Source organism: Psittacula echo (genome assembly GCF_963264785.1).
Source record: "Psittacula echo genome assembly, chromosome: 6".
Classification (NCBI taxonomy): Eukaryota; Metazoa; Chordata; class Aves; order Psittaciformes; family Psittacidae; genus Psittacula; species Psittacula echo.
In genome coordinates this window covers 67,564,522-67,591,155 of record NC_137743.1, presented here as the reverse complement: position 1 = coordinate 67,591,155, position 26,634 = coordinate 67,564,522, and the positions used below count along the sequence as shown (strand labels likewise).

Below are 26,634 nucleotides of genomic sequence, written 5' to 3'. Positions count from 1 at the left end.
CAGGAAGGCCCGCCCGCCGACCCGGAAGGCCCGGCGGGGGCAGCTGGTTGAGGGACCGAAGCAGTGTAGGGGTTTCCGTCTCACAGTTGCCGCCGCCATGGGGAAGTCTTTCGCCAACTTCATGTGCAAGAAGGATTTTCACCCCGCCTCCAAGTCCAACATCAAGAAGGTGAGAGAGGCGGCGGAGCTCTTGCGGCGCTTGCCCAGCGGCTGCTCTGGCCCCTCAGGCGGTCGGTCTGGCCGTGCGAGGCGCGCACCGGAGCGCTGGGACGGGGCCGGGTACCGCACCGGCATGTCGGCTTTTCTGAGGTGGGACTGGGGCTGGGAGAAGGAAGAGGCAGGGAGAAAAGTGAGGAGATAGTTGAAGTTCAGGTTTACTCGCTCACCCGTGCGTATAACCGGTGCCGTATCGCCTTTTCCTGGCTCCACCGTTTCAAGTCTGGATGAATAGGCACCACACACAGCACAGGAAAACTGCCGCGATGTGCCCATGTGCCCATGAAATACCATGCCCGGTATTTCACACCTGTTTTGAGCTGGTTTTAAGTCTCTCTTTCCCAGAGCTGTACCATTCCAGGGGCTCCAAGAGAACCTGGGGTTTGGGGGCTCTGAGACTTCCGTGAGGAAGTGTTGCAGTGGGAAAGAGTGTCACAACCAGGTGTCTTCTGAGCCTGCTTTTCCCTCTGGATTACTCAATTTTCTTATATCTCTTCAGTTTTTGAATCGCATTGGGGTTGTAGCTTATAGAAATCACACTGCTTCTGTGAAGCTCGTTTGTTCAAATGCTGGATGAAAATAGTATATTTTATGTGATTAGAATGGGAATTTTCACTTGTTGAGTATTTTCAATAGATTAAACCAGTGAAGTATTTATACGTCAACATATTTAGTGGTGGGGTTTGTATTTGTTTAAAGTGCAAACTTGTTTTACCTAGGTATGGATGGCAGAACAGAAAATATCATATGATAAGAAGAGACAAGAAGAATTAATGCAACAGTATCTGAAGGAACAGGAATCCTATGATAACAGGTGAGAACTGGCATAAGATCACACACTTTTTTTCACTGCTTCTGGTTTTCATGGCAGTAAAGAGCATATTGTGGGTTATTTGGAATTCTGCCTCCCATTTACTGTGGTTGTAGGAGAGGACAGTAACTCATAAATTGATTTGTGATCAACTAGAGGTCACAAGAACTTCTTTAAAGTGGGTGATGTCTTCTAATTGATTTCAAAATACGCTGTGTTGCACAGAACAGCAGGTAACCTTGTGTAACAATATATTTTGTAGACTCATTGAGTGGTTTGGGTTGGAAGGGACCTGAAAGTTCATCCAGTTCCAGCTCCCCTGCCACAGGCAGGGGCACCTTCCACTAGACCAGGTTGCTCCAAGCCCCGTCCAGCCTGGCCTTGAACACTGCCAGGGATGGATGGGGCAGCCACAGCTTCTCTGGGCAGCCTGTGCCAGGGCTTCACCCCCCTCACAGGAAGAATTTTTTCCTAATGCCTAATCTAAATCTCCCCTCTGTCAGCTTTAAGTCATTTCAGCTTGTTCTCTCTATGTGCCCTTGTAAAAAGTCCCTCTCCAGATTTCTTGTAGGCCCCCTTTAGGTACTGGAAGACTGTTGTAAGTCTCTCTGGAGCCTTCTGTTCTCCAGGCTGAACAGATCTGTCTTTTATAATTCTGTGGAAACAGAGTTATGTTTCAGTTGTGGTTGAAATGTATAGGTTTTGGTATTGTCCTGGGTTCAGCAGTAGCAGTCATTTTTTCTCCTTCTTAGTAGCTGATGCAGTGCTGTGGTTTTGACTTTTGGCCTGGGAACAGCGCTGATAGCACCGATGTTTTTAGTTACTGCTCAAATGTTTAGTCTGACCAAGGACTTTGTGAGCCTCATGCTCTGCCAGGGAGGACGGGAAGCCGGGAGGAAGCAGAGACAGGACACCTGACCCAAACTAGCCAAAGAGGTATTCCATACCACAGCACGTCATGCCCGGGATGTAACTGGGAGTTACCTGGAAGGGCACTCTCTGCTCGGTCAGGCTCATTTTCAGTGGGTGATGTCGTATTCTCTCCTTGTTATTTCCCTTATCGTTATTATTGGTGGTAGCAGTAGTGATTTGTGTTATACCTTAGTTACTGAACTGCTCTTATCTCAACCCGTGGGAGTTACATTCTTTCGATTCTCCTCCCCATCCCTCCGGGGGTGGGGGGAGTAGAAACTGCGTGGCTGACTTGCCAACAGGGCTTAAACCACGACGGGTATGCAGTGGAACATGCAAAGGTGTTGACTGATCTCAGTTTTTTTGGCACTCAACTTTTTTTACTCAAGTTAACAAATGAAAAATTGCCAGTTATTATAACAATTTCCTGTTGCACTTATGTGTATATATATAAATAATACCCCAAACTCTGTCCTTTTTATTTAGACTGCTTATGGGGGATGAGCGTGTGAAGAATGGACTTAATTTCATGTATGAGGCCCCACCTGGAGCAAAGAAAGGTACTGTGGTTTCCTGATCATGAGCAGATAGGACTGCAGAGCTAAAAACCTTCAGAAAAATAAGCATTGTGTCTTTTATTTTAAAATAATGTTTTCATAGTGAGGTAGTGCTACAAGGTGTGATTTCCAGTTCTTCCTCTGGGAATATGCAGCCATACATAGTGTATAACAATTTTGATCTCGCAATGCTTTACGTTCAGAGTGAGAATGGTTGTGTTTTCTTTTTAAGTAACAGTACAATGGGACGGGAAAAAGAAAGATAAAAATATCTTTCCTGGCAACAGCAGAAATACTGTCCTTGACCAGAGGTGTTTCTTTAGCTGATTTTAAAGCCAGTGGATTAGGAGGACTACGCCTTATCAAGGTGATGACTCAGACCACACAAACCTGTATTTTGGCAGAGTTACTTTCGCTGAAATTTCTGCCCGTAAGTCAGCCTGATGTGTGTCATGCACAGGAAATACCCAAGCAATAAGTTTATTAGTTGAAGTTTTGTAAATAATAAATACCGAGATTCTTTAGCCAGAAATGCTGGCTGACCTGACTCTGGTAGGTGTGACTATGCCTGTATTTAGTAGATTCATAAACAGAAGTTACTGACTACCCTGTGGATACTTATATCAGTCAATTTTAGGGAAATCTGAATATAAGTGCAGAACTAAGACAATGTACTCCCATTAAAAGAAAGCATGTTCACTTTAAAATGCATCTTTCCCATTTGCATTAGAACCCTTGGAAATACTTGGACTCATTCTCATGGAGCAACTTCTGCAATTGTTTTTAAAGCTCTTAAGTTAATCCTTTAAGCTTAGAGCAGATGCAATTTTATAGTAGTGATTTTTGCTAAAAAAATTTTTTTATTTAAAGTATTGTTGCTACTTTTGGGAAAAAGAAAGATTAAAATTTTTTGTATTTTTATATCAAATCAGTGTAGTTTTGAAAGATTATTCTTGTTTCACAGGATTTGTAACCATATGCTAGATGCTGATTATTTATGTGTGCTGTATTTACTTTCTAGTTGCTTTCTGAGTATTTGCACTATTGTATTAATGTAAACAAAATGTTTTGTCTCCAGCTTAGACACCAGCTGCATTTTACGTGTATGAGTAACATATTATTTCTTTTCTTTCCATGATTTCTGAAAATTCCAAGAGGAAGCTAAAGAGGTATTTCATTACGTCATCTCTTTATGTTTTCTTCTTACTTACTTGAAATGTATTGAATAAAAAGAATCAAGCTTACCATGTTTTCTGTTTTATAGCAAGAAGGAGAGACAGAATACAAATTTGAATGGCAAAAAGTGGCCCCTCGAGAAAAGTAAGATGTCTGATTTTATCTGAATAAATGTATTTCTTATTACCTGCCTATCTTTTTTTCCTTCCCTTTCTTTCCCCATTTTATTTTTGAAGAGGTCACTTGTTTAATGTCATCATATCCTGGCAGTTAATTAGCAAAACCTGTAAACCTGGAACTGTTTCCTTGATAAGCTCAAGTTCTTGTTTGAATTTTACGTGTCTGTCAGACACATTAAAACTAATGTTTAATGTGTAAAACTAATGTGAAATGGATACACACTTAACAATCAAAGATTGTTTTATATATGATGGTTTAAAAAATAATGTAAACTCAGTATTTGTTTTCTTTTGTGTTTGTGTAACAGGTACGCTAAGGATGATATGAATATCAGAGATCAGCCATTTGGTATCCAGGCAAGTTACATAAATTTCACTCTGTGGATGTTTTGGGTATCTTTCAACTATTGTCTAGCTGCAGCATTCACGTGAGCTCTCTTAATTTTATCATCTGTTTCTCAGTAAATTTAAAATCTTCTCTTATGCCTGATAACAGACATTTCTGTAAATGTTAAGCTATGTTGTTAACTAAATTATGTCAAGTCTTTTGTTTTTATTCTTTTTGTTCCTTTTAGGTGCGGAATGTGAAATGCATTAAATGCCACAAGTGGGGCCATGTAAACACTGACCGAGAATGTCCCTTATTTGGCCTGTCTGGAATTAATGCAAGTTCTGTCTCCACTGATGGTTCAGGTAGGCAATGAATATCTTTTGAAGATGCGGGTTAGAAACCTGTGGGGAACTTACTATGTTTAATTTTAGGATGTTTAAGTTTCAATATTTCAAAGAGTTGATGAAATAGGGAAAACACTTCATTATTCTAAATGTAAGATCTACAATTTCAAGTTAAATATTCCAAACGACAGAGACTTAATTTTTTAACTAGTAATGCATTCTAAAATGATGCCATAATGAATGTTGCTTTGCTTCTACCTGTGGCAAAAATTGAGAAGCTGCAATGAGATTGTTTATATCACCATAAAATATTTGTGTCACAAAAGAAAAAACCCTGTAATCAATCATCGAAGACTGTCCCAGTTCAGATTCCGTCAAACTGCTCGGAGAAGCTGGAATTGTATCAGTGTATCTTTGTGAATTACTTGGAAAAAAGGAGAGGTCTGGGGCTGTTTTATATATGTAATTGTGCTTCTGTAAGTGGACAAGCAGTTGAAATCTAGATTTCCAAATGCCTGGTTTCCTTTCAGTGGCTTCTTGCTGCTTCCTGAGCTACATTTTTTTTCCTCCATTAGTTTTCCTGTTACTTGAAATCACGCAGTGTTAGATGAGGTTTGAAGAAGTGGGTATTCTAGACTGAGGTGCTTCTGCACATATCAGGGGTTTTGGAAATAGATGATCTTAAGGTCCTTTCCTACCCTAACTGTTCTATGACTCTATATAAACATCCAAATTTAATCTCTCTTTTACCTACAATACTTTGTTTTCTGTAAGTTGTAATACTTTTAAGATTCATCAGATTGTGGCACTGTAAAAAAACACTTGGTAACATGGGTGGGTCTTCAGCCTTGCTGTACTGTGCTGTAAGATCATGTGCCATGTTGTGTATTTGGGGATGCCATTACAGTTGCACACTTGATAATACCTAGTTTCTTCTGTCTTTCCTTGAGTTATCTGTTTTGTGTAGTAGCTCTTAGTTTTATTCCATATTTAGCCTAGCAACAATTTTGTTTTTCAGAATTAGATCACCTAGATATGTCATTTCTTTGAGATGAGTCCTGGAAGACTGGAGTTAAAGGAAACGGTGCATCTTGCACTTCCCTGCTTGTAGGCACTGTCTGATAATTATACCATTGTGTGAGCCATCCTGTAGTTGACATTCTTAGCCTTTCTTTTCCACTAGGTTATAACACTAAATTATTTTCTTGCCTCATTCTTATCGTAGAAGAAATTGTGCTTGGAGCATTCAGTGGTGGTAGAATTGTATTGTGCAGCTCTTGCATATCAGATATGCTTTTGTGCTGCAGAACTTGCTCCCCCACCCCAAGTTCAAACGGGTAAATTTTAGATGTGTTTGGCTGGGAAGGCAGAAAGTATTTGTACTTGCTTGCATGACCTTGAAAATGTTCGTTCATAAAAGTGTAATATGGACACTTCGCAATGTCAATATAAGACTAACTGCTTGTTTCAAACCTAACTGCACTATGCATCTAGGTGTAGGCAATGTTTGACTGCAGTGGATGTTTCCTAGTCAGATAAATGTTCCCTGGGGAGGTTTCCAAACAATGTTTCTAAGCCTAAAGGGAAGGATTTAGCACAGATAATGAATTTTTTTATGAAGAACAGTGCTGTAAAATTACTCAGTTGTTCTCAGAGTGTGCCAGTGCCCTCTCATTTTCAACTCTGGAACTTAGAAGACAGTGTTCTATGCTGACCATAGACTTTTTTATAGGCTGAGGAAGGATTTCAGGGTGTAGGGGTGGGTGACAGATCAGGATTTGTATATATAATTTGTAAGACACTGTTCCTGGATTTGAATAGTCAGCTGTAATGATAGTGATATATTTTCTTCCTTTCAGAGAAACTATGTAAAAACACTGTAGGTAAAGTTTTAAATAATTGTAAGTTCTTGATTTAACAGCAGATACAAGGCTTATAGGATGTGGTAATATCATTAATTAGATCATCATATGAAAGGTTGCCTACTTTTTGTAACCTCAGGAATACAATCCTTTCATCAGCTTTTCTAAACTTCATCTGATTTAATAACAAGCTCCCTTGACACCTTTTGGAAATTCCATGTATGCAAATGAAGCACTACAGTTATGTGAGAACACAAGTTATGGAATTCACTGACTCTCTTAAGACTCATGATTCATCTACATGGCAAGTTAAAGCTTACATCACACATTTAAAAGAAAAGTTGGGGTTTTTTTAACTAAACCCTGACAACAGTCCCATCTTGTCCGGGATAGGAGTAATTAATTATTTTTGCATTGCTGCTAGTTGTACCCAGTTGTTACAGTGCTGCAGATCTGCAGTTAGCTCTGTAATACTAACCTACACTGAAGGTAAAATTGAGTGTTTTTACATTTCCTATCAAGACACTGCAACGTTAAAAAGACAAATTCTATCATGTTCTGATCAATACCCCCAACAATATAATCTTGTCTTGATGCTTTGTTGCTTTTTGTTTTCTCTCATTACTTAATGCTTTGTTGCTAGCCCTAATGCTGAATCGGTATCCACCTCTAAGGACTTTCTTCTGTTCCTCTGTAAAACATATCTCCTTGAGCTCTGTTTCTTCCTGCTCCTCTTTATCAGTAATTGCATGCACTTCTAAGCTGCTTTTGTGTCTCTAGACTAAATTCCTAATTATTTTCTGATTATATTATAGGACTGCAAACATGTCCATTGCTGCACTATTCTTACTTAGATTGGCTAGGACTGCAAAAAATACTGCTTTTTAGGGTACAGACACTTGTAATGATATAATGTTTTTTTTATGAAACCTTTATGATTAGGTTTAAAAAACCTCAAACAAACCAAAAGCACTTAATTTTTTTCTCACCCATCTCCACACTCCACCACCATGTACACAAATAAGTGTCTCTTCATGCTTAGAAAACTGGTAAAACCCATGTAAATAATCCAGAGTTTTCATTTATTATGATTATCAATAAATATATATATAAATTATGAAATTACTTGGCATCTAAGGTCTGAACTCCAAAGAGCAATTTCCAGAAGCTGTCTGTTCATTTTTAGCATGTAGAAGAAAACGTATCTCTGAAGAGAGCAATCAATAGGGTTTTCAAGGATAGGGAATGATTGCTTATGATATACAGCAAGCCTGGAATGTGTATTTAATTTATTTGACTTAGGTTTTTAAGAGATAAATGTGTAAAAAAAAAAAATGTTTGCAATCAGGTCTCAAAGTTGACAAATGTTGGGCCAAAGTTTTAGAGCAAATAATACTTTCAAAGGTCAGGAAGTAACTGTATATGTAGAAAGTCATCTTTGAAAGATTGTTCCTAGCCTGTATGTCAGGAAACTGAAATGTAAATATTGTCTCGGAAGGGTACATCTGATAACTGCAGATATAAGGAATAAAATTTTAGTACAATAGTCAATATACCTGCACTCCAGTTCTTTTATGAAGTATATTAGAAGGACCCAATTTAGGCTGTAAATCATTGAATTTAATATTTTTTTAAAGAGCAAATTTTTGTAATATTCTCATAAAGTCTTTGAAAAGATCCCTATTGCTTCAAATTTAGTTACTTGGTAGCACTTTATTTCTTGTGAGTTATAGTCTTTTCATTCTAATAGAAGATGATCTCTCATCCTTTTCTTGCAAACTGAACTGAGTAATTTTTTCTAGGCAGTGTGTCGTAGTTACACTACTTAAATTCAGCCTAGGATTCTCTAAAGTTTGGAAACATTCTCCCTTGTTAGAGCACACCGTTGGAAGATGCTAGTCCCTGCACTGCAAAGCATCTTGGCTGGTAATGAATCTCTAAGAATCAGTACTTGGGAACCCTCGGCCTTATGGTTCTGAGTCTGACATTGTAAGGACATCGGCATCACTAATTTCTGCAGATGTAGCTTTAAAGAAATGGTCTGGCTTCCCTGCAGGAGACTTTCAACAGGCCTTGTTTTTCTGAACCTTGTTCTTTTGCTTTAGAGAAGCACACGTAAAGTCAGTCTATTTTCCTGTGTTTTGTTCATTGCTGTCTTATTGTATTTACCCAAATATATTTCTGTCTACAGAAGAGTATGTAGGAACTTAGCTGCTCTGCTGTAAAGGATGGAAACATCTCATACATACAAGTTTAGGAACCACAGGAGAAGTTCATTATGTATCAGTTAGACTCATGACTGAATTCCATCATGTAGTAACTTTGAAGTCTTTAAAAATATCTAGTGTAGAAGGGTGACTGCTCTCAGGAACGTTATTGAACAGAGTTAATTAACTGGGAAAGGAAAAACAGGGTGGTTTAGCCCAGGTAGGCAGCTCATCCCCAAAACACGTGCTCATGGCCCACACAGCAGGATGGGGGAGAGAATCAGAATGGTAAGGTGAGAAAACTCATGGGTTATAGATAGACGGTTTAATGAGGTAAAGCAAAATCAAAGTTCATTCACTACTTCCCATTGGCAGATAGATGTTGTCATCTCCAGGAATGGCTCCGTTGTGTGTAAGAGTTACTTGGTAAGACAAATACCCTAATTCTGAACATCCCTCACTCTTCCTTTTTCCTCTGGCTTTATATGCTGAGTATGAAGTCATATGGTTGTGGGATATCCCTGTTGTCAGTTGGGGTCAGCTGTTCCAGCTGTGCCCCCTTCCAACTCCTTGTGCAGCCCCAGCCTACTCACTGGTGAGGTGAGAAGCAGAAAAGGCCTTGATGCTGTGCAAGCACTGTTGAGCAATAACTAAACCATCCCTGAATTATCAACACTATTTTCAGCACAAACCCAAAACACAGCCCCATACATGCTACTGTGGAAAAAAAAAACAACTCTATCCCAGCCAAAACTAGTACAAACAGAAGTAGCCATAGCATTGCTAACAAATCTTCATGCATGTATAAAGGATTGGCACTTGCCTATTCAGAGGGACATTTTCATCTTTCTCCTTGATCAAAAGCAAAAGCTTTTGACAGAAAATGAAGGTAATATTACTAGGATAACCAAATAATTGAGTTAAATACAGGAAGAGCAGCTTTTCCCCATCCTTCTCGCTTTGTCCAAGAGCTGGGCCTTCAAAGGTCTTAATTCAATGGTAACTTTCATTTAACAAAACCCCAGGTATTAGTGGGGTTGGTTGGTTTGTTCAGATGCCCGAATCAGTGAGTTTCAGGGGCACGTAGACTTCTTATTTGAGTTGGAAAGAAAAGTTTAAGTAATGCAGAAGCCAAATTCAAGAGCACTTGATAAAAATGGAGTTTGTGTTTTGTTCCAATTTTTTCCTGCTTCAGGAGATCGAACCAGAATGTCTTATTTGGACTGAGACTATTTTTTCAGCCTCAGAGGAAAATTAGAGTTCAAATGAATGAAAATGAAACTCCTATGTCTGACTTAGTAGTAGTATGTAAAGTTTCTACTCTGATTCTCTGTGAGGAAAGAGTTATTGATCACCTACATGCTTCCTTTTTTTTTCCACATCAGAAAAAAAGCACCAACATAGGCTTTTTCTGCCACATAAATTCTATTAAGCTGTGATTCTCTTATTTCAGCAGAAGGATACTTGTCTTAGAATATCTTCGGTGAAGACTGCATTGTAATCTTCTTCTTTGCACATAAACTGATGGCAATTGCTGGTTTGGATTCAGTGTTGAATATCTTGTATGCAAAGACCACTCGTGGACTTCAGTTCACTCAGGTGGAACCGCTGCAAGGCGAATGCGTGTCTGTGGCACAGAACTGTGTTCTGTGAGAAAAGACTGCTGTTAGTCAAGATTTGATGTATACTGCAGTGCTCCAGCAAACAGTCAGTACCTTAACTTAGGCATGGTGGCTTGGTTATTTTGCTTCTGGGACCATTTTACTCATCTAGCTGGTAATTCATACAAAAAAAAATAATAATCTTACTGTTAAAGAAGTGCCTATTGAATAATATCTCACCAGTGAATAGAGATTATTTTTGCAATAAGGCAATTTCAGTGGATGTGGTTATCATGGGATAATCACACCCCTGGGGTACAGCCTTGTCTGTAATCTCCCAGGAGTGTAATTATTTCATGATAACTGCACCCCCTGGTGTTGCATTATTTCCATTATGAAAGTCTTAGTTTTAGATAGAAAGTAACTTACTTTGATCACTGGAAACTGCAAAGTAGTGTTAGAATATTCCAGCTGTGAGGCTTACGGGGACCAACTTATAAGATTTATTTCTCCTTTACTAAGCTAAATTAGGCAATCAAAATGCTTCTTTGGCTAAACTGATTTACAGGGTTTTTTACTGATAAAATCCTAACTTTCAGATTTCAGGCAAGATGAAAATACCAGTTGTGGTTCTGACTTCATGTGTCACTGTGTATATGTGCATGTGTAAAATATGTAGTATACACCAGCAAAACAACCCCAGATCACTAGTATCTGAAAGTTTGCCTGTTTTTACAATCCTTTTTTATCCTTAAACAGCAGCATCTGTTGATTTATGTGCTTTTCAGTACCTTTTGTTTGTGAAGCCTGAAAAGCCTTTGACTTTTTAAAAACGGAGACTGGTAGGTTTTCTGTGCACATGCTTTGAAGTCATACTGTTATTTTACTCAAAATTGTCTGCAATTTTCTTGGTCAGGTAAAGTTAGGACAAACTCAATACTACTTTTTAAATTATTATTATTATTTATATTATTTTTTTTTCCCCCAAGCAATCTATCTTATTCAGTGAGGGTTGAGGAGTTGGGATTGATAAAAAGCTGTGAAAGCTTAAATGCTTACAACTTTAATCATCTGGGGTTTTTTTGAACAGATAACCTGTTATTACTATCAGCAAGTCAGGCTACTGTCTCAGATGGGGAGGTAATTTTATGAATGACATAGTTAGAAGTGGGATGGTAAGATTAAAAATGTTTCTCATGCTCTTAGCCTATGAAACCTAAGACTGGAGAGTGCTGGGCATCCTTCTTTGCTATGGACTACTTTGAATGATTTACAGCCAGCTGTCTCTGTATGTGATCTTTCCAGTGAAAATACCAAGAAGCAATAGAGTACTGTGAAGTGATCAGCATGTTGTGGAAAATTCAGGCAAAAATGGTAAAAATGTAGTGGAGTAACGTGTGTGTGCATCTAGTGTCTTATGGTCTACAGAAATAAAGAAACTCTAGGTATGTCTATGAAAATACAGCCTTCTAAAGACTCATTATCAGCTCCTACAGTCTGTGTCCTCTTTCTTCACTGCCTGAGTGCCCTTAAACTAATTGTGGTTGTAGTTTCCATCAGTCTGTCACTTAGTGTGTTCATCTGATGTTTAGCTTTTGGGTGAAATTCCTTTCCATAGTAATCACTTAAATTAATCAATCATATGGAGACAGCAAAAAAGGAAATTATATTATGTCTAGATCATGTATTTTTTAGTGACAAATATGGTATTTTTTTGTTTCCAAATAGATAAAAGTCTGCATTGTATCAGGAATGCAGAAATTCATTTGTGTTCTCTTGAATCTATAACAACAGAGAAAAGGTATTTGAGTATGTTAACTGTGAATATTTGTATAAATTGTCATCTGTAGAAACATACAGTGTATGAAACCTTCCTTTATGATCTGCAGCTGAGACCTTTGATTGTGAACAGTAGGAACCTTAACTAAATCTTCACATAGCTAACTGTCATATTTTAGAATAATCCTCTATTTATGTTTCAGAAGACTCTGTATTTGGTGTGAATGCATAAAATACAGATTTCTATTAGAAGCCTTGTGCTTAGCATTAAAGCAATAAATACGTATTCTTTAAGCAGTTTGATAATGTTAAATGGTTTTTACTGCTCAGAAAAAAAAGTCAAAAGGAAACTTGGGTTTCTCTGAAATACCCAACGACAAAAGCATGGCAGAGTATACTGATATCAGTGCTAAAGGGTTAAATTCAGTTCAACTGCAGACCCTCTGAAGAAGAGCTAATTAAAAGCTGGAGGTTTTTTATTCATCGATTTCTCTCAATGCCAACTGCAGCAGTTGCTTTGAAGTGTAAATATGGTCTGAATGCAGCCATCTCTGAAATGGATGGGAAAATTATCAGTAAAAAAAAATGATCAATTCTGAATTAGTGGAGGCAGCATAAATTTGCTATGTTCTGCGTAACCAGGAATCATGAGCACATAATTTCGATAGTAGTTCTTTGTCCTTCACATAAATAGATGTCTACTATCTCTGTCACAACTGCTGTAAAAGTTCACAGACGATACAGTGTGATTAGGCACAGTCTGTGATTTCTGGGGTTTTTTCTCCATTTTTTTTCAATTTCCTTTTAAGCCATATGAAAAAAAGACACAAAACTCTGCAGAGAAAGTACATGGATGTATTGACAAAACTGTCTGTGCTAGTTTTAAAGTTAGTTACTTTTTTAAAGCAAAACCTAAAAAGCCTTGTATGGTGTGTTATGCCTTTGCTACCACCCAGAGAAGGCAGCATTTTGAATTTGGAGCATATTCAGCCTCCGTGTGATGGTGTGCTTAACCTGAAACCCACCAGCAGAATGGTTTTCGGAAATGTAGTTCATGTGGAAGAGCTGTTTGCATACTCCCTGGAGTAGTTAGTTAGTTATTTTTCTGCAGCAGAGCATGGCTTTAGTTATCACTGTTAACTTTAGTTATCACAGAAAATCAAATTTCCATTTGGAAGAATTATGGCCTCATGTTGTCCAAAATGGATATAAGAAAGAATGAAGACAACATGCTTTAGGCCTGCTTTGTTAACAAAAATTATGTAGTAGTAAAGGATAAGCCTTGAAAGTATCTTGTCCTTCATTCATAAATTAATTTTTAAGCATGTAGGAGTGGAGTATACTAAGTGTGACATGTACCAGTGAATTGATAACAGATATGCACATGTGTTTTGTTTACATTCATGTTCATATAAATTACATTTCCATTACCAAGTCCAAAGTGTGATGGTATGATGATGGTGACATTTTTAGGTTAAAATCATCACATCTATAAGCCAAAAGATGTCCCACACCAGAAGACATTCTCAGGAAGGGGAATCTCAAATGTTCAGTTTTAATGATGCACAAAATGGGCGTTAGTTAAAATAAAGGTTAAAAAGTTATAATTAAAATGATACCATGAAGAATCTACTGCATTTTCCGGTAATTTTTATACTGAGTAGTCTATTTCTTTTCATAACGATGCATAACTGCCAGTATCTTAAGTACATCTGGTTACTGTAATTTCCCCTGCCACAGGTGGGAATAGTGGTTACATTATTACTGTTTCTTACCCATTTGCTTCCTATATATATTCCAAATAAAAATCCATTTAAAACTTAATTGATTGCAAAGAATAATTCACTTTGCTCATCTGCACTGTGACAGCAGCGAAAGCTTTTATCAATAAATTGAGCAGATACTATCAAGATTGTGCATCATGAGTAGATAGAATTAAAACTGCTATTTTTGATGATACTGGCAATCATAACATTATGGTCTGTCTTTACTGCCACTGAAACTGTTGCAGAGAAAGTGGTATTTAATCATTGCAGTCGCTATGAATGGAGGTTTTAGCATACTGTTCTCTAATATTGGATAACTTGAAAAATGTGCTTTAGATGTTTTAATGCAGGTCTGCTAGATGGTGCATTACAGCTAGCACTGTTCTCCTGTGCCCAAGCACCTTAGAGGAAACACTGGCGAGAACAGCATGTTACGTACATTCTGCATTTGTAGCTTCGGGAGCAGTGCAGAAAGAATCAAACATTAATTGCAGCTATAGGTTTCTCTTGTTTCCGAGCCAGGAGTGGTGGCAGTAGTGAAGGGTGGGAGAGCTTGCTGTAAGCTAGGCATTTAAGTAACTGAAATCCAGGATTGTGTTTCCCCCCTGGTTGTTTGGTAGAACCAGAACTGATTCTGTTAAATAGATCTCAATTAAGTATGGTAAGAAATCAGAGTGATCTTTGTTTGTTATAAAAAAAGGCATTTACAATATGTTGTAGAAATCCTAGTGTGTTACCCTTCTGTAATCCAGTATAATTGATCCTCATATAGGCTTCAGAAGAAAAAAAAATCTATTTACAGCTCTTCTGTTTATTTAATTGTACAAATATGAAGGTACACCAACAGCTGTCGAGCCAAGGTTGCACTCAGGTTGTACTTTGTGTAGACTAAAATCCTTCTTTCCATACTTTACTGAATGGTTTGAGTGTCCAGATTTTGCACCCCGACTCTTGAGTCAGCTGAGTTATGTGGATTTTTTCCTTAATATCTTAAACAGAAGATAACACAGAATTAGCGAAGCAAGAATTTCAGTGGGAATTAAGAATCAGGAAGAAGCTGTAGCCTATTTGCTTGACAACACTGTTTCTTAAGAATTCTAAAAGCCATGAAAAAACGTTTTAAAAATCCTTTGATGGGTCTTTAACTATGGAACCTCTTTTGTGCAAGCCCTTAATATAATCTTAAATACCAGTAGCTGAAGAAAACTTAACAAGTTGTCAGTTGTCTCAATGCATAAAAATAAGTATGATATCAGTGTGCAATTAATTCCACTATATGGTAAAAGCTTTTCCAAGACTGTGACTTAATTTTAAAGCAGATAAATGTTTTAGTTTTAAGCAAATGTCATCTGGAAAAGTTTTAAGGGGTTTTTTTCTTTTCTTTTTTTTCCCCTATCAAAATGTAAATTCCAGAAAATAAGCTTGACAGTCAGATTCAAAAATAGCAAGGTACTGTATTTGACTTGTTTCAGAAAGAATAAGAAACAGATGATGAAACGTTGTAACTTTGAACTTATTTTTAGCTTGCTGATGGATGAATGCTGAGAGACTACTTGTCAGAAGTTGTAACGTTCAGCTATTTTTATAGGATTCCTATATCTAACGTTCTGTCAACTCATGGCATAATGTCATCTCCAGATGTTTTCACCTACATGAGATCACGCAGGTAGCTTGATCACAGATGCTGTCACAAGTCCATACAGAATGCATCCATGAGGACATCAATTTTCATACTACACAAAGTATTTTTCGATGCCTGATGCAGGAGTGATCTTTTCATGAGTTGATGGGTGCTGTCCAAGAGTACTTAGCTAACACCAGTTCCCAAGATTTAGCCAGCTGAGAGCTTCTCAGCTCAATCTTACCATCTGTTTTACAGTCTATGACTTAGTTGGTACTTAGCCAGGCAAAGACAAATAGCTATCAGGTATACTTAGTACTGTTTTGTCTGAAGATCTTGGAGGGTGATGACATTACGTGTAGTCATAACCCAAAGGCAGAGAAGACTGACCTCTTTGGCTTACCAGGCAAACCAGGTTTGATCACACTGGACGTAATCACATCTCCAAGAAGCAGGAAGAGGCTCTCTACCAACCAGTGTACTGGTAGCTCCAAGATACAAGTTTTGGCTCCTAAGTAAGGAAGCCAGGGACACCTCTGAGAAGTTGAGTTTTTCAAACCTCTGTTAAGGGAGGTTCAGTGTTTGGAGTTGCTTTTGCAGTTTTTACCTCCCTCGTTTGTACTGGCCAGGAGAAATCCCTTACTTACATTTCCACACTTACTTGCAGTGTGGAAATGGGAATGTGATCGTTTGCTCACGCATTTAGGCATCTACATCTTTTAAGACACTGTGAAGAAGCAGCCCAAAAAGAAGTGTGTTACAAGCCCCCATGCTGTCGCATGAAATATTTATGCCCAGGAACCCTGGGAGACCTCAAACTGTCACTGGTATTTCAAAGAAAATCAGATCTGCTTATCAAAATAATTAAATTGAAATCATTAAAGTATAAATCAAAATCAGCCTCTTGAGTCATGAATGGGAAAAGAAAGTCACCAAGTGTTGATTCTTGTGATTCCAAGCAAAGGAGTTCAATTGTGAGAATAAAAATTTTATTTATTCTCATTGTGTTGCAGAATAAAAGTAGAGAGTAATAGAGCTTTATTTTAAGCTGTGCAGCCAGTGTAAAATACAATGTCTTAGTTAAACCTCTTGGCTTTGTAAGCAGATAGAAAACACTCTCTTCAGACTTCCCAGATTAGATACTGTTTTCTCCCTACTGCGGCCTAGCATCGCTACCTGAGCAAAGGTAGAGATCCAGTGTTGATGTCATCGTGCAGCAGAACAACTGAGAAGTTCAGTAGCATTGGCTATTCACCTGTATCATCCTCTCAAAAATGTCCATGTTTTTAAAACTGCAAAGATCACATGGTGCTTACAGAGTACTCCATAATCAGCCATAGTGGACAGTGTGCATGTACTGGGATCTGCACATAGGAGGGTTGTGAAATCACAATGTTTTGACTCTATTTATGGGCTGCACTTATTTTCTGAATCTCATTTCCTGGCATTGTCTAAAACCTTCAGTTACAGTAAAAATCATGTACCTAATAAATCTTGAGATTTGCAGCTTGCGGCTCCTTACAGGCTAGGCTGAACCTAAATTGCTGTTTCCCTCGTAATTAAAAGGAGACCAAAATTTATCTTATAAACTACTTTAGTCTCGAGGTTCTGTAGGTGCATGTGATGTATCTTGTATACATCTACAAAACAAGAATAACATGGGTTTGTTGTCCTTGTCATAGTAATGCCATGTTGTGACTAAAATATTGTAGATGGAGCTATGAGCATCTCTGACATCATTGACAAAGAAGGAAAAAAAGTCATGTAATTGTTAGTATTTTTTTGCCTGGCTTGTTTTCCTTCTAAGCCTTCCTGCGGTTTTGCTTTTTAAACCTTGGGTTGATTTCACCTCTAAAAAGCATGTAGAAGCCACCTGAAACGTTTGTATGCAGTTGTGTGTTGGGTCCCAGCTGGAGCAGCACACTGATAGGTCTCTTGTTCACTTGCATGGATCAGTGTGATACAGGACAACTCACATCCACTGGGCACAAATGCACAGAAATCGGTAGTACTGTGCATTCTTTGTAAGCATTGTAAGTAAAAGAGGAAATGGTTTTGCTTACCTCTTTCCAGTGCTACGCACAAAATAAACCTGAAGGATTTGTTTCTAGAAAATAATGTTCGATAGTGCTGTTGAAAGCCAGTGTGCCTTTGTGCCTCTCTGGTCTAGATTCTGCCTGTAGTCCTTCTATAGAACCACAAAGTTAGGGCTTCTGTCTTAGTTCTTTTGCAAGTCTTCTGTATAGACTGGACGAGTTATGTTCATCTATTTATCTAATCATGCTAATGAGAATAGGTATCCAATACACATCAAAATGTGTACAGTGCTGAGACACTGAAGGGGGAATACCTAAAAATTAGTTGGGTTACTTTGTGAGGCAGTGGCTCTTACTGCCGTTGTGTAGTAGGGGTATTCCAGGCTTTAGTCTGGTCAAATGGTTTAGTTTCTTTGGTATGGTGACGTTTTCTTTCATGACTCTACACTTTGGCTCCATTCAATTTCCTTGTACAGGGTGTTTGACTGAATTGTATGGCTGGATTATGTTGCTTTTTCAAATCGAGACAACCAAGTTCTGTTGTTAGATTTCTGTCTAATGTCAGTTTCAGCTGCAGCCAGAGTAGATTTGGGCAAACAGAGCAAAGTTGTAAATTTGAAATAAGCAAAAAATGTAGATGCTAGAGCCCATCTGCATTCTTCAGCTGTCAGTGAGCTTACAATTACATTGTAATGTGTGAGAAGAAAAAGCACTTTTGGTAAAATCTGTGGAGAGGGGGTGGGAAGCAACCCCCTACTTAATAAAAATGTAAACGCAAGGAAAACCTGTAAAGTATCTCATTAAAAAATTCTTTTGCCAGGCAAAATGAGGGACTTGTGAAAAGAAAGTAATGCAAGGGCTCCATAAACCATTTTCGAAGTTTTATCTTCTTCTTTCCTGCTTTCAATATAGGCCTCCCTGTTTCTGTATGCAGTGTATTATATGGGAAAACTAAGAAGTTGAAGCTAACAGGTTTTGAGACAATGCTAGTTTACTTTCCATATATTTTCCATAGTAAAAATCTCTCTTTCCATACTACTCTGCATTAAAAATCTGTGAGTCTTGTCTATCTCAGTAACTAACGAACTCTTAAAACCACAAAGCAGGATCAGTAAGTTTCATAAGACTCGTTAATCTTATCATTTACAGTTAGTTTACTGAAGTGTAATAGTTATCATGTGCTCCATGTTCTATTTTACATTCCTTCTAATTTGGATTTTCCTTACACAGTTGTGCTAATTCATTGACATTGCAACCGTGGACTTTAGCAGGGCAAACTTTGGCCTTTTCAAGCAATTGCTAAGGGAAATCCTGTGGGCAAGGCTGCTTGAAGGTAAAGGGGCCCAAGATAGTTGGTTGGCATTCAAGGATTGCTTATTCTGAGCTCAAGATCAGAGCATCCCGACACGTAGGAAGTCAAGGAGGAGGGCCAGGAGACCTGCGTGGCTAAATAAGGAACTGCTGGGTATGCTCAAGTGGAAGAGGAGAGTTTACAGGTCATGGAAGGAGGGGCTGGCCACTCGGGAGGAATATAAGGCTGCTGCTAGAGGATGTAGGAAGGCAGCTAGGATGGCTAAGGCCTCCTTAGAATTAAATCTGGCGAGAGGGGTCAAGGACAGCAGAAAGAGCTTTTTCAAATACATAGCTGATAAAACTAACACCAGAGGCAAGGTAGGCCCACTGGTGAATGGGATGGGTGCCCTGGTGACAGAAGATACAGAGATGGCAGAGTTATTGAATGCCTTCTTTGTCTCTGTCTACTCTGCCGGAGGCAGTCCTGAAGAGCCCTGTACTCCTGAGACCTCAGATGAAGCCAGGTCACTGGAGCAGTTTGCCTTAGTCGATGAGGAATGGGTTAGAGACCAGTTGAGCAATCTGGACATCCATAAATCCATGGGTCCAGATGGGATGCACCCGCGGGTGCTGAGGGAACTGGCGGAAGTCATTGCTGGACCACTCTCCATCATCTTTACCAAGTCTTGGGAAACGGGAGAGGTGTCTGAGGACTGGAGGAAAGCAAATGTCACTCCAGTCTTCAAAAAGGGCAAGAAGGAGGACCCGGGTAACTATAGACCGGTCAGCCTCACCTCCATCCCTGGGAAAGTGATGGAACACCTTATCCTTGGTGCCATCTTAAGGCATGTCAAGGATAAGAGGGTTATGAGGGGCAGTCAGCATGGCTTTACCAAGGGGAAGTCATGCTTGACCAACCTCATAGCCTTTTATGAGGAAATAACATTGTGGATGGATGATGGCAGAGCGGTGGATGTGGTCTACCTTGACTTCAGCAAAGCATTTGACACAGTCTCCCACAGCATCCTCATAGCTAAACTGAGGAAGTGTGGCCTGGATGATCAGGTGGTGAGGTGGACTGCAAACTGGCTGAAGGACAGAAGCCAGAGAGTTGTAGTCTATGGGGCGGAGTCCAGTTGGAGGCCTGTATCTAGTGGAATGCCTCAAGGGTCAGTATTGGGACCAGTATTATTTAATATATTCATCAATGATTTAGATGAGGGAATTGAGTGTACTGTCAGCAAGTTTGCTGATGACACTAAGCTGGGAGGAGTGGCTGACATGCCAGAAGGCTGTGCTGCCATCCAGCGGGACCTGGACAGGCTGGAGAGTTGGGCAGGGAGAAACTTGATGAAATATAACAAGGGAAAGTGTAGAGTCCTGCATCTGGGCAGGAACAACCCCAGGTTCCAGTATAGGTTGGAGAACGACCTGTTAGAGAGCAGTGAAGGGGAGAGGGACCTGGGGGTCCTAGTGGACGGCAGGATGACCATGAGCCAACACTGTGCCCTTGTGGCCAAGAAGGCCAATGGCATCCTGGGGTGTATTAGAAGGGGGGTGGTCAGTAGGTCGAGAGGGGTCCTCCTTCCCCTCTGCTCTGCCCTGGTGAGACCGCATCTGGAATATTGTGTCCAGTTCTGGGCCCCTCACTTCAAGAAGGACAGGGACCTGCTGGAGAGAGTCCAGCACAGGGCAACTAAGATGATGAAGGGAGTGGAGCATCTCCCTTATGAGGAAAGGCTGAGGGAGCTGGGTCTCTATAGTTTGGAGAAGAGGAGACTGAGGGGTGACCTTATTAGTGTATATAAATATATAAAGGGGGAGTGTCACGAGGATGGAGCCAGGCTCTTCTCAGTGGCAAACAATGCTAGGACAAGGGGTAATGGGTACAAACTGGAACACAAGAGGTTCCACTTAAACTTGAGAAGAAACTTCTTCTCAGTGAGGGTGACGGAACATTGGAACAGGCTGCCCAGGGAGGTTGTGGAGTCTCCTCTGGAGACATTCAAAACCCGCCTGGACACATTCCTGTGTAACCTCATCTAGGTGTTCCTGCTCTGGCAGGGGGATTGGACTAGATGATCTTTTGAGGTCCCTTCCAATCTCTAACATACTGTGATACTGTGACAGGAAGGTTCATGAATGAGCTAGTGAGAAAATATACTGAAAGCGACCTAACAAAAGAGTCTATGTTTAGGGTGAAGAGAAAGTACCTAACAGGACAAGTCCATGAAGTTTTGATGATCATAGGTATTCAGTTAAAGCAAAAGAGTGAGTTACAGGGGTTATAAATTGTGCGATTGAGTCTGAATGACCCAAAATACATCTCATGTTTTACTCCTTGTTAGATGTTTGTAAAGAAAGATGATGTGTGCCTAATCCCAAACACTTCCTCTAATGCAACATACAATGTGATTTTTAAACTGATAAACCAGAAATCTCTGAGGAAGTAACAGCCTTGAGGCCAAACATACCTGGGAGTCCCAAGTAAATAAGTAAAGACATAGGTAACTTTTTCATGTATTTATTTATATTCTGTGTGTGTACTGAGTTTCAAATAATGATTACTTTTTACATTCAAGTTCAAAAATCTGTATCACTATGAAGAATGCCTTATTAGTGACATATTAGAAGAGCTTTTTTGTGTTGTTTTAAGGGAGAGGAGGTACCTGGAAGTCTTATTTAATGTGCTTTCTTTAGATTTCCTCTGCTTTTTTACTATAATAAAAATGTATTCTAGATTTACCTAAATATATTGTTTTCAACATGACAAAGTTACATAAGAGAATCCCCTTGTACTTACAGAAAAATGCAATTATTTTCTATTCTGAATCTCCAGACTGCTGTTTTAGAAAATCATATCTGATTATTTGCTCAGCAGAAGATTATTGAGTTGATTTAGCTGTGATTTTACTTAACAAAGCTTCAGCTGAATTCCTACTGTGGAGTCCAAAAAAGGTAGAGAGATATAAATGATACATTCAGACTGTGATTTTTGTGAACAGGGCCATCAATGCACCCCTCGGAGCTAATAGCGGAGATGAGAAACAGTGGGTTTGCACTGAAACAAAATGTACTGGGGAGAAACTTGACCGCAAATGATCCATCACAGGTAATGATCTTTTTACCAGTAAGCTGAAAATGTCTATAAATCTAAATGTGATTGCTTGTGAATTGTTACTTAATGTTTTCAAATATGCATATCCATAGGAAAGCTGAATAGCTATACGAGTAGAAAAATGTCCAAAACCTTACTGCTTTCCAGCTTTGTTTCAGTCAGAAAAATCATAAATTACTTCTTTTAAAATCACAAACAATAAATTAAATCCCTCCTCTGGGTGACTAGAAATTGAATTTTTCCTGAAGGGGGTGGTTAGGGCTTTTGCCACATACTTCTCATATAATGCTAACCTTTGGTTGAAGTTTGAGGAAGTAATTACTGCCAGGAATGCTGTATCTGAGTCAATCAAATCAATTGATTGACTATTGTTACATTTATTATTTTAGGGAGTGAGAATGTGTAATTGTCTTTACTCAGACTGCACAGGGTACATTTCTACTTGAGGTGCTGTAATAAAAACGTAAAGTGAAAAATTTGTATATGCTCCTTGAGTGAGCCACCATGAAATGCCCTTTGTCCATATGGCAGGATACTCAAACCACTTGTAAAGAGGGGATGACCTCAAACTGGCCTTGACATCTTGAGTAAATCAACAATTCATTGTGTCTCCACAGATGGATGTACCTTTGCACTTAAAAAAGCTGGGTACTCCAGAAAAGCCTAGCATGGGGGCGCTGTTAAATGAACCACAGTGATATCAATGTGTTTAGTTCATGTTAGGTGTGGTGGAGGGGTTCTTTTGGATGGGCTTTTAATCTTTATTTCTTGTTTCTGCTCCTGAGTGTGGCTAAAATTAAAAACATCACGATGGAGAACTGTAGTTACCAGATGCACATAATTTGAAGAATTCGGGGTCTTCAAAGTAACTATGCTTTGCTGATTGCGTTACTGTATGTAGATTATATGATTACGGTATTTTGCATTGATAAAGCACTTTATGAACATTTGAAGACTAATAGCACAACAGTGAGGTAGATGTGTTAATACCCATTTTCCTAATGACTAAAGCGAGACAGAAAAGTAATTTGCTTAAATTACTCTGGGTTCAAGCAGGACTAGCATCTTACCTATTCATCCAAGCATGATAACAATGGAGTGACTTATCCTGGGGAATCATGTGGGCTCCAGAATGGGCTCATTTTTATTAACTATTTCAGAAATGTTTCTTTCCCTAGCAGTGATTTTTTTATACGTTCCTAATAACTCCTGTTGTATAACCCCACATTAAACACCTACTCAGCTTTTGAGACAGAATGTGGGGGATTTTTTTGCCTTGCAGTGAGTATGCTGCTCTTTCCAGAGAGTCTTAAGCTGATTTAGTAATATGAATATATTTATGCCAGTGCAAAAATAAGATACATAGAGGCATCACTTTAAGTACAGAAATCTGAATGAAGAGATAATTTTTATATGTAAGAGCTTAACATCTTGCCATATTTTCCTAGGAATTCATTGCAAGTGAAGGAGAGGATGATCCAGAAGTTGAATTTTTAAAATCACTGTCAACCAAACAAAAACAGAAGCTTCTAAGGTAAGTGTGATACAGTGTGATACCTGGTGAAGGGGATCCATATCACCAGGAGTTCTGACTCTGTGGTTGTCCCTGTAACTCTTCTATGCCACTGAAGAATTTAGCACCATCAGTACAGAAGAAAATCAGCTTAGTTGAGCATGCACCTGACCAAAAATGGCATTATGCAGCATGGGCTTTTAATCCAATTGTTTTTTGTTCAATCTGGCTGTTCTAGTCTAGTTGTGATGCCTTTGCGCGGGGGCTTGTTTCCAGTTTAACAGGTATACTGAAGTAGTAACAATTGGCTCGCTGAAGATGCTGTCAGTTGCTGTTTTAAAACATGAGTTTGCACTCCACTGTTTATAGCATCTTCTTCCAGGATTAAAAATCCCATGTTCTTGTTTACTGGTTTACAACTTGGCAAGGTTTGTGTGGCTAAACTGAACCTCACCTTGCATCCCAGGGCCAAGGCTGGCTCAGCTCCACACTGCTCTCAGCTCAGGGCTTCCGATTTGGTGCTCCAGCAGAGGGAGCTCCCTGTGGTCTTGTAATAAAAAGTCAATGAGCTTTTCATTCTTTGCTTCTATCCTACTGATCTTGCTTTCTTTTTGCTCTGTTATTTTGCAATGTTATCTTGAAATAACCTGAAAATGTTTAAAATGAAAAATATTAACTACTTCTTACCTAGTAGATCCTGTACAGGTATCATTAGTTAAAATGGCCTTTTAAGTCAAAAGACGTGGGCATGTACATGGGCAGTGGGAGGAAGGGAGAAAGGTGAATGGCTAAGCAGGTACATGAGCAGGTAGGTACGTATGGTGTTTGCATATATAGTTCTCTGAAAGCAACTGGCGTATTTTATGTTACTTTTAAGTACGGAATGTGTATGGAGTTTGAGTAATAAAAAAAAAAAGATATTTTCTTTTAATTTCTTCTGGCCCAACACAATGAAATTATAATACTTTATATTTTGAAAGTTGAAGTTCAGTAAATATTTGGGTCCTTCAGATTTTACTGGTCTGAAGGGATTTTTTTAAATACACTGAAAGTAGTTTCACTATTCAATCACTGAATAAGAGAGGAATAAGCACAGACACAAAATTAAAACTAGGTGAAAGCAGTCAAATTACAGTGAATGCATCATGCGCATGGTGAAATATTGTACTTATGGCTAGAAGATGGAAATATTTAGTTGTGTCAGAAGAAGTTATTGAAAAGACCATACTATTTGCCTGTAAAACTCAGAGATGCAGGTTTTAGAGTATCTGTTTCTATCACTAATAGAAGGTGAATGTTAATTGTGGGGGGTTTGTTTCATTTTCAAAATCTCTTCTAAAAATGTGCAAACAAAAGCAGTGATGATTTCCCAGTCTCCAGAGCAGGCTGACAAGGGGCATAAGCACTACTGAATGTATTTTTTCCTCGTTACAAGGCTAAAATTGACACACTTATCTTTTTTAAAATTAAAGAATTTAAAAAATCATATCCCCCTATTGTGAGGGAGCAGCTGTGGGTTACAGGAGGATTCTTAATATGGTTAACCTCAGGTTAGAAGCTTAAACATAATACTTTGCTGAAAGAGGAGAGGAATTCAACATGTTTTTAGGAAAACAGCACATTTGCTATAGTGCAGGTTGTCAGAAGTAGTGAACTTTAAAAGTCTTCATAGTTTAGAATATCTTAACACATTTGATTGCGCTACTGTTCTGTTTTGAAATTAAAAGGAAATTAGATCGTCTGGAGAAGAAAAAGAAAAAGAAAGAGAGAAAGAAGAAAAAGCAGCAAAAGAAAAAAAGCAAAAGTAAACACAAGAAACATAAGACGAAATCCTCTTCCTCATCCTCCAGTGAGACTTCAGTAAGCAGCAGTGATAGTGAGACTGACAGCAGAGATAAAGCAGCACAAAAGAAGGTGGATTCTAAGAAAAGAAAAAAAGACAAGTTTTCAGAGGCTAGCAGCAGCGATTCAGAAGGAAAGGCAAAGACAAAGAAGGAAAAACTTTATGAAGATCTCTCCAGTAGTCACGTTAACAAGGACAAAGATAGGGAGACGTACAGGCCTTTAAAGCAAGACAGTTCTGCGGAGAACAACAAATGGAGCTCCTGTGAAGGGGAAAGAAGGTCCAGAAGCAGATACCATAGCACCAACGAGAGAGAAACTGAAAGAAAGGAGAGGAATGGTAGAAGCCCAGGCACGGATGAGAGGAGCAGGAGAAGCCCTTGCACAAGTCACAGCAGTTCCAGGCAAAGGCAAATAAGAGAAAGTCCAAGTCAAAGCTTTGGTGAAGAGCGGCACAGGAAACATGAAACCAGAAGCCCCAGCGCAGATGTTCACAGAGACAAGAAAAGAAGCAGAGAGAGCTATGGGGACAAGTGCAGTAAAGTGGAACACAGAGAAAGAAGCAGACGCAGTAGAAGCAGAAGCAGAGAGAGGAAAAAAAAGAGATAGCATAGGGGACAGGTGCAAACAAGAACGTCTCTGGGTTTTGATGAATACCTTTAACAAGGGCTCAATTACGCATTGCTGTTCATTTTCCAACCTCTGTAACTAGATTTTCCTACATAAAGCCATCGACATCATTTCTGTAATGTTGGAATATTTGTAAATTAGGTATAAATGTTATGGTATTTTTCATACTGTATAAATATCCTTGTTGGCAAATACCTCTTGTATTTCAGTAATTCATAGACCTGATTTTAAGGGTTTAAAATATTTCAGAGCAGTATGTAGTATTTTTGGTTCTGTCAGTGATTATTTCTGTTTAGATGCAACTGTCAGGGGAAGCAGAGAATAATTTGGGAGGAGTCCTGGGATGTGCTGAACCCTAGCAAACAGTTGAGAGAGTTCTGGATAAAGTCACTGCTTCAGATATCAAAACATCGTATTGTCAGGGGTTTGGGTTTTTTTCATACTGAAGCATATTTACTAAAGTTCCCTGTAAGAGATCAATTTCCTGAGTTAAAACAACAGAGAAGACATAGTTCACATAAGTGTGTAGCCAACATTTTTTGACCTCCTGCAGTGTACAGCTTGGTCAGGGCTATCTAAACATCTTGAACCCCTGTTGGTGTGTGTCAGTACAATGTCAAGTTACTGTTCAATAATCTCTCAAGACATGAAAAGAATATTTACTGCCTCAACTGCTTCAGGTATTTCATTGTTTGTGGTAGAAAGTAAATGTAAATAGTCATCCTTTTGTTTTCATGAAACAAACTTTTGAGGGTTTTTTTTAATGATTGTCAGTCATTTTCTGCACACATTGTTATGAAGATGAACTCCCATAATAAAATACCTTATTCTTTGAAAACA

General features: G+C 38.8%; 1 protein-coding gene across 2 annotated transcripts; it reads left to right on the top strand.

The window, feature by feature from the left end:
• The first annotated feature begins 3 nt into the window (after positions 1–3).
• CIRSR (corepressor of RBPJ and splicing regulator) lies at positions 4–26,634 on the top strand. 2 transcript variants are annotated; one of them, XM_080620434.1, is made up of 10 exons: positions 4–169; positions 936–1,030; positions 2,426–2,499; positions 3,652–3,665; positions 3,761–3,816; positions 4,160–4,208; positions 4,427–4,544; positions 21,697–21,803; positions 23,258–23,343; positions 25,050–26,634. In XM_080620434.1, the coding sequence occupies exons 1-10, from the start codon at positions 98–100 to the stop codon at positions 25,771–25,773; spliced, it is 1,395 nt and encodes a 464-aa protein (XP_080476560.1). In that variant the 5' UTR covers positions 4–97; the 3' UTR covers positions 25,774–26,634. The 2 variants fall into 2 exon arrangements, with proteins under 2 accessions (XP_080476560.1, XP_080476561.1); XM_080620435.1 differs by lacking the exon at positions 3,652–3,665 and having other exon boundaries at positions 125–169.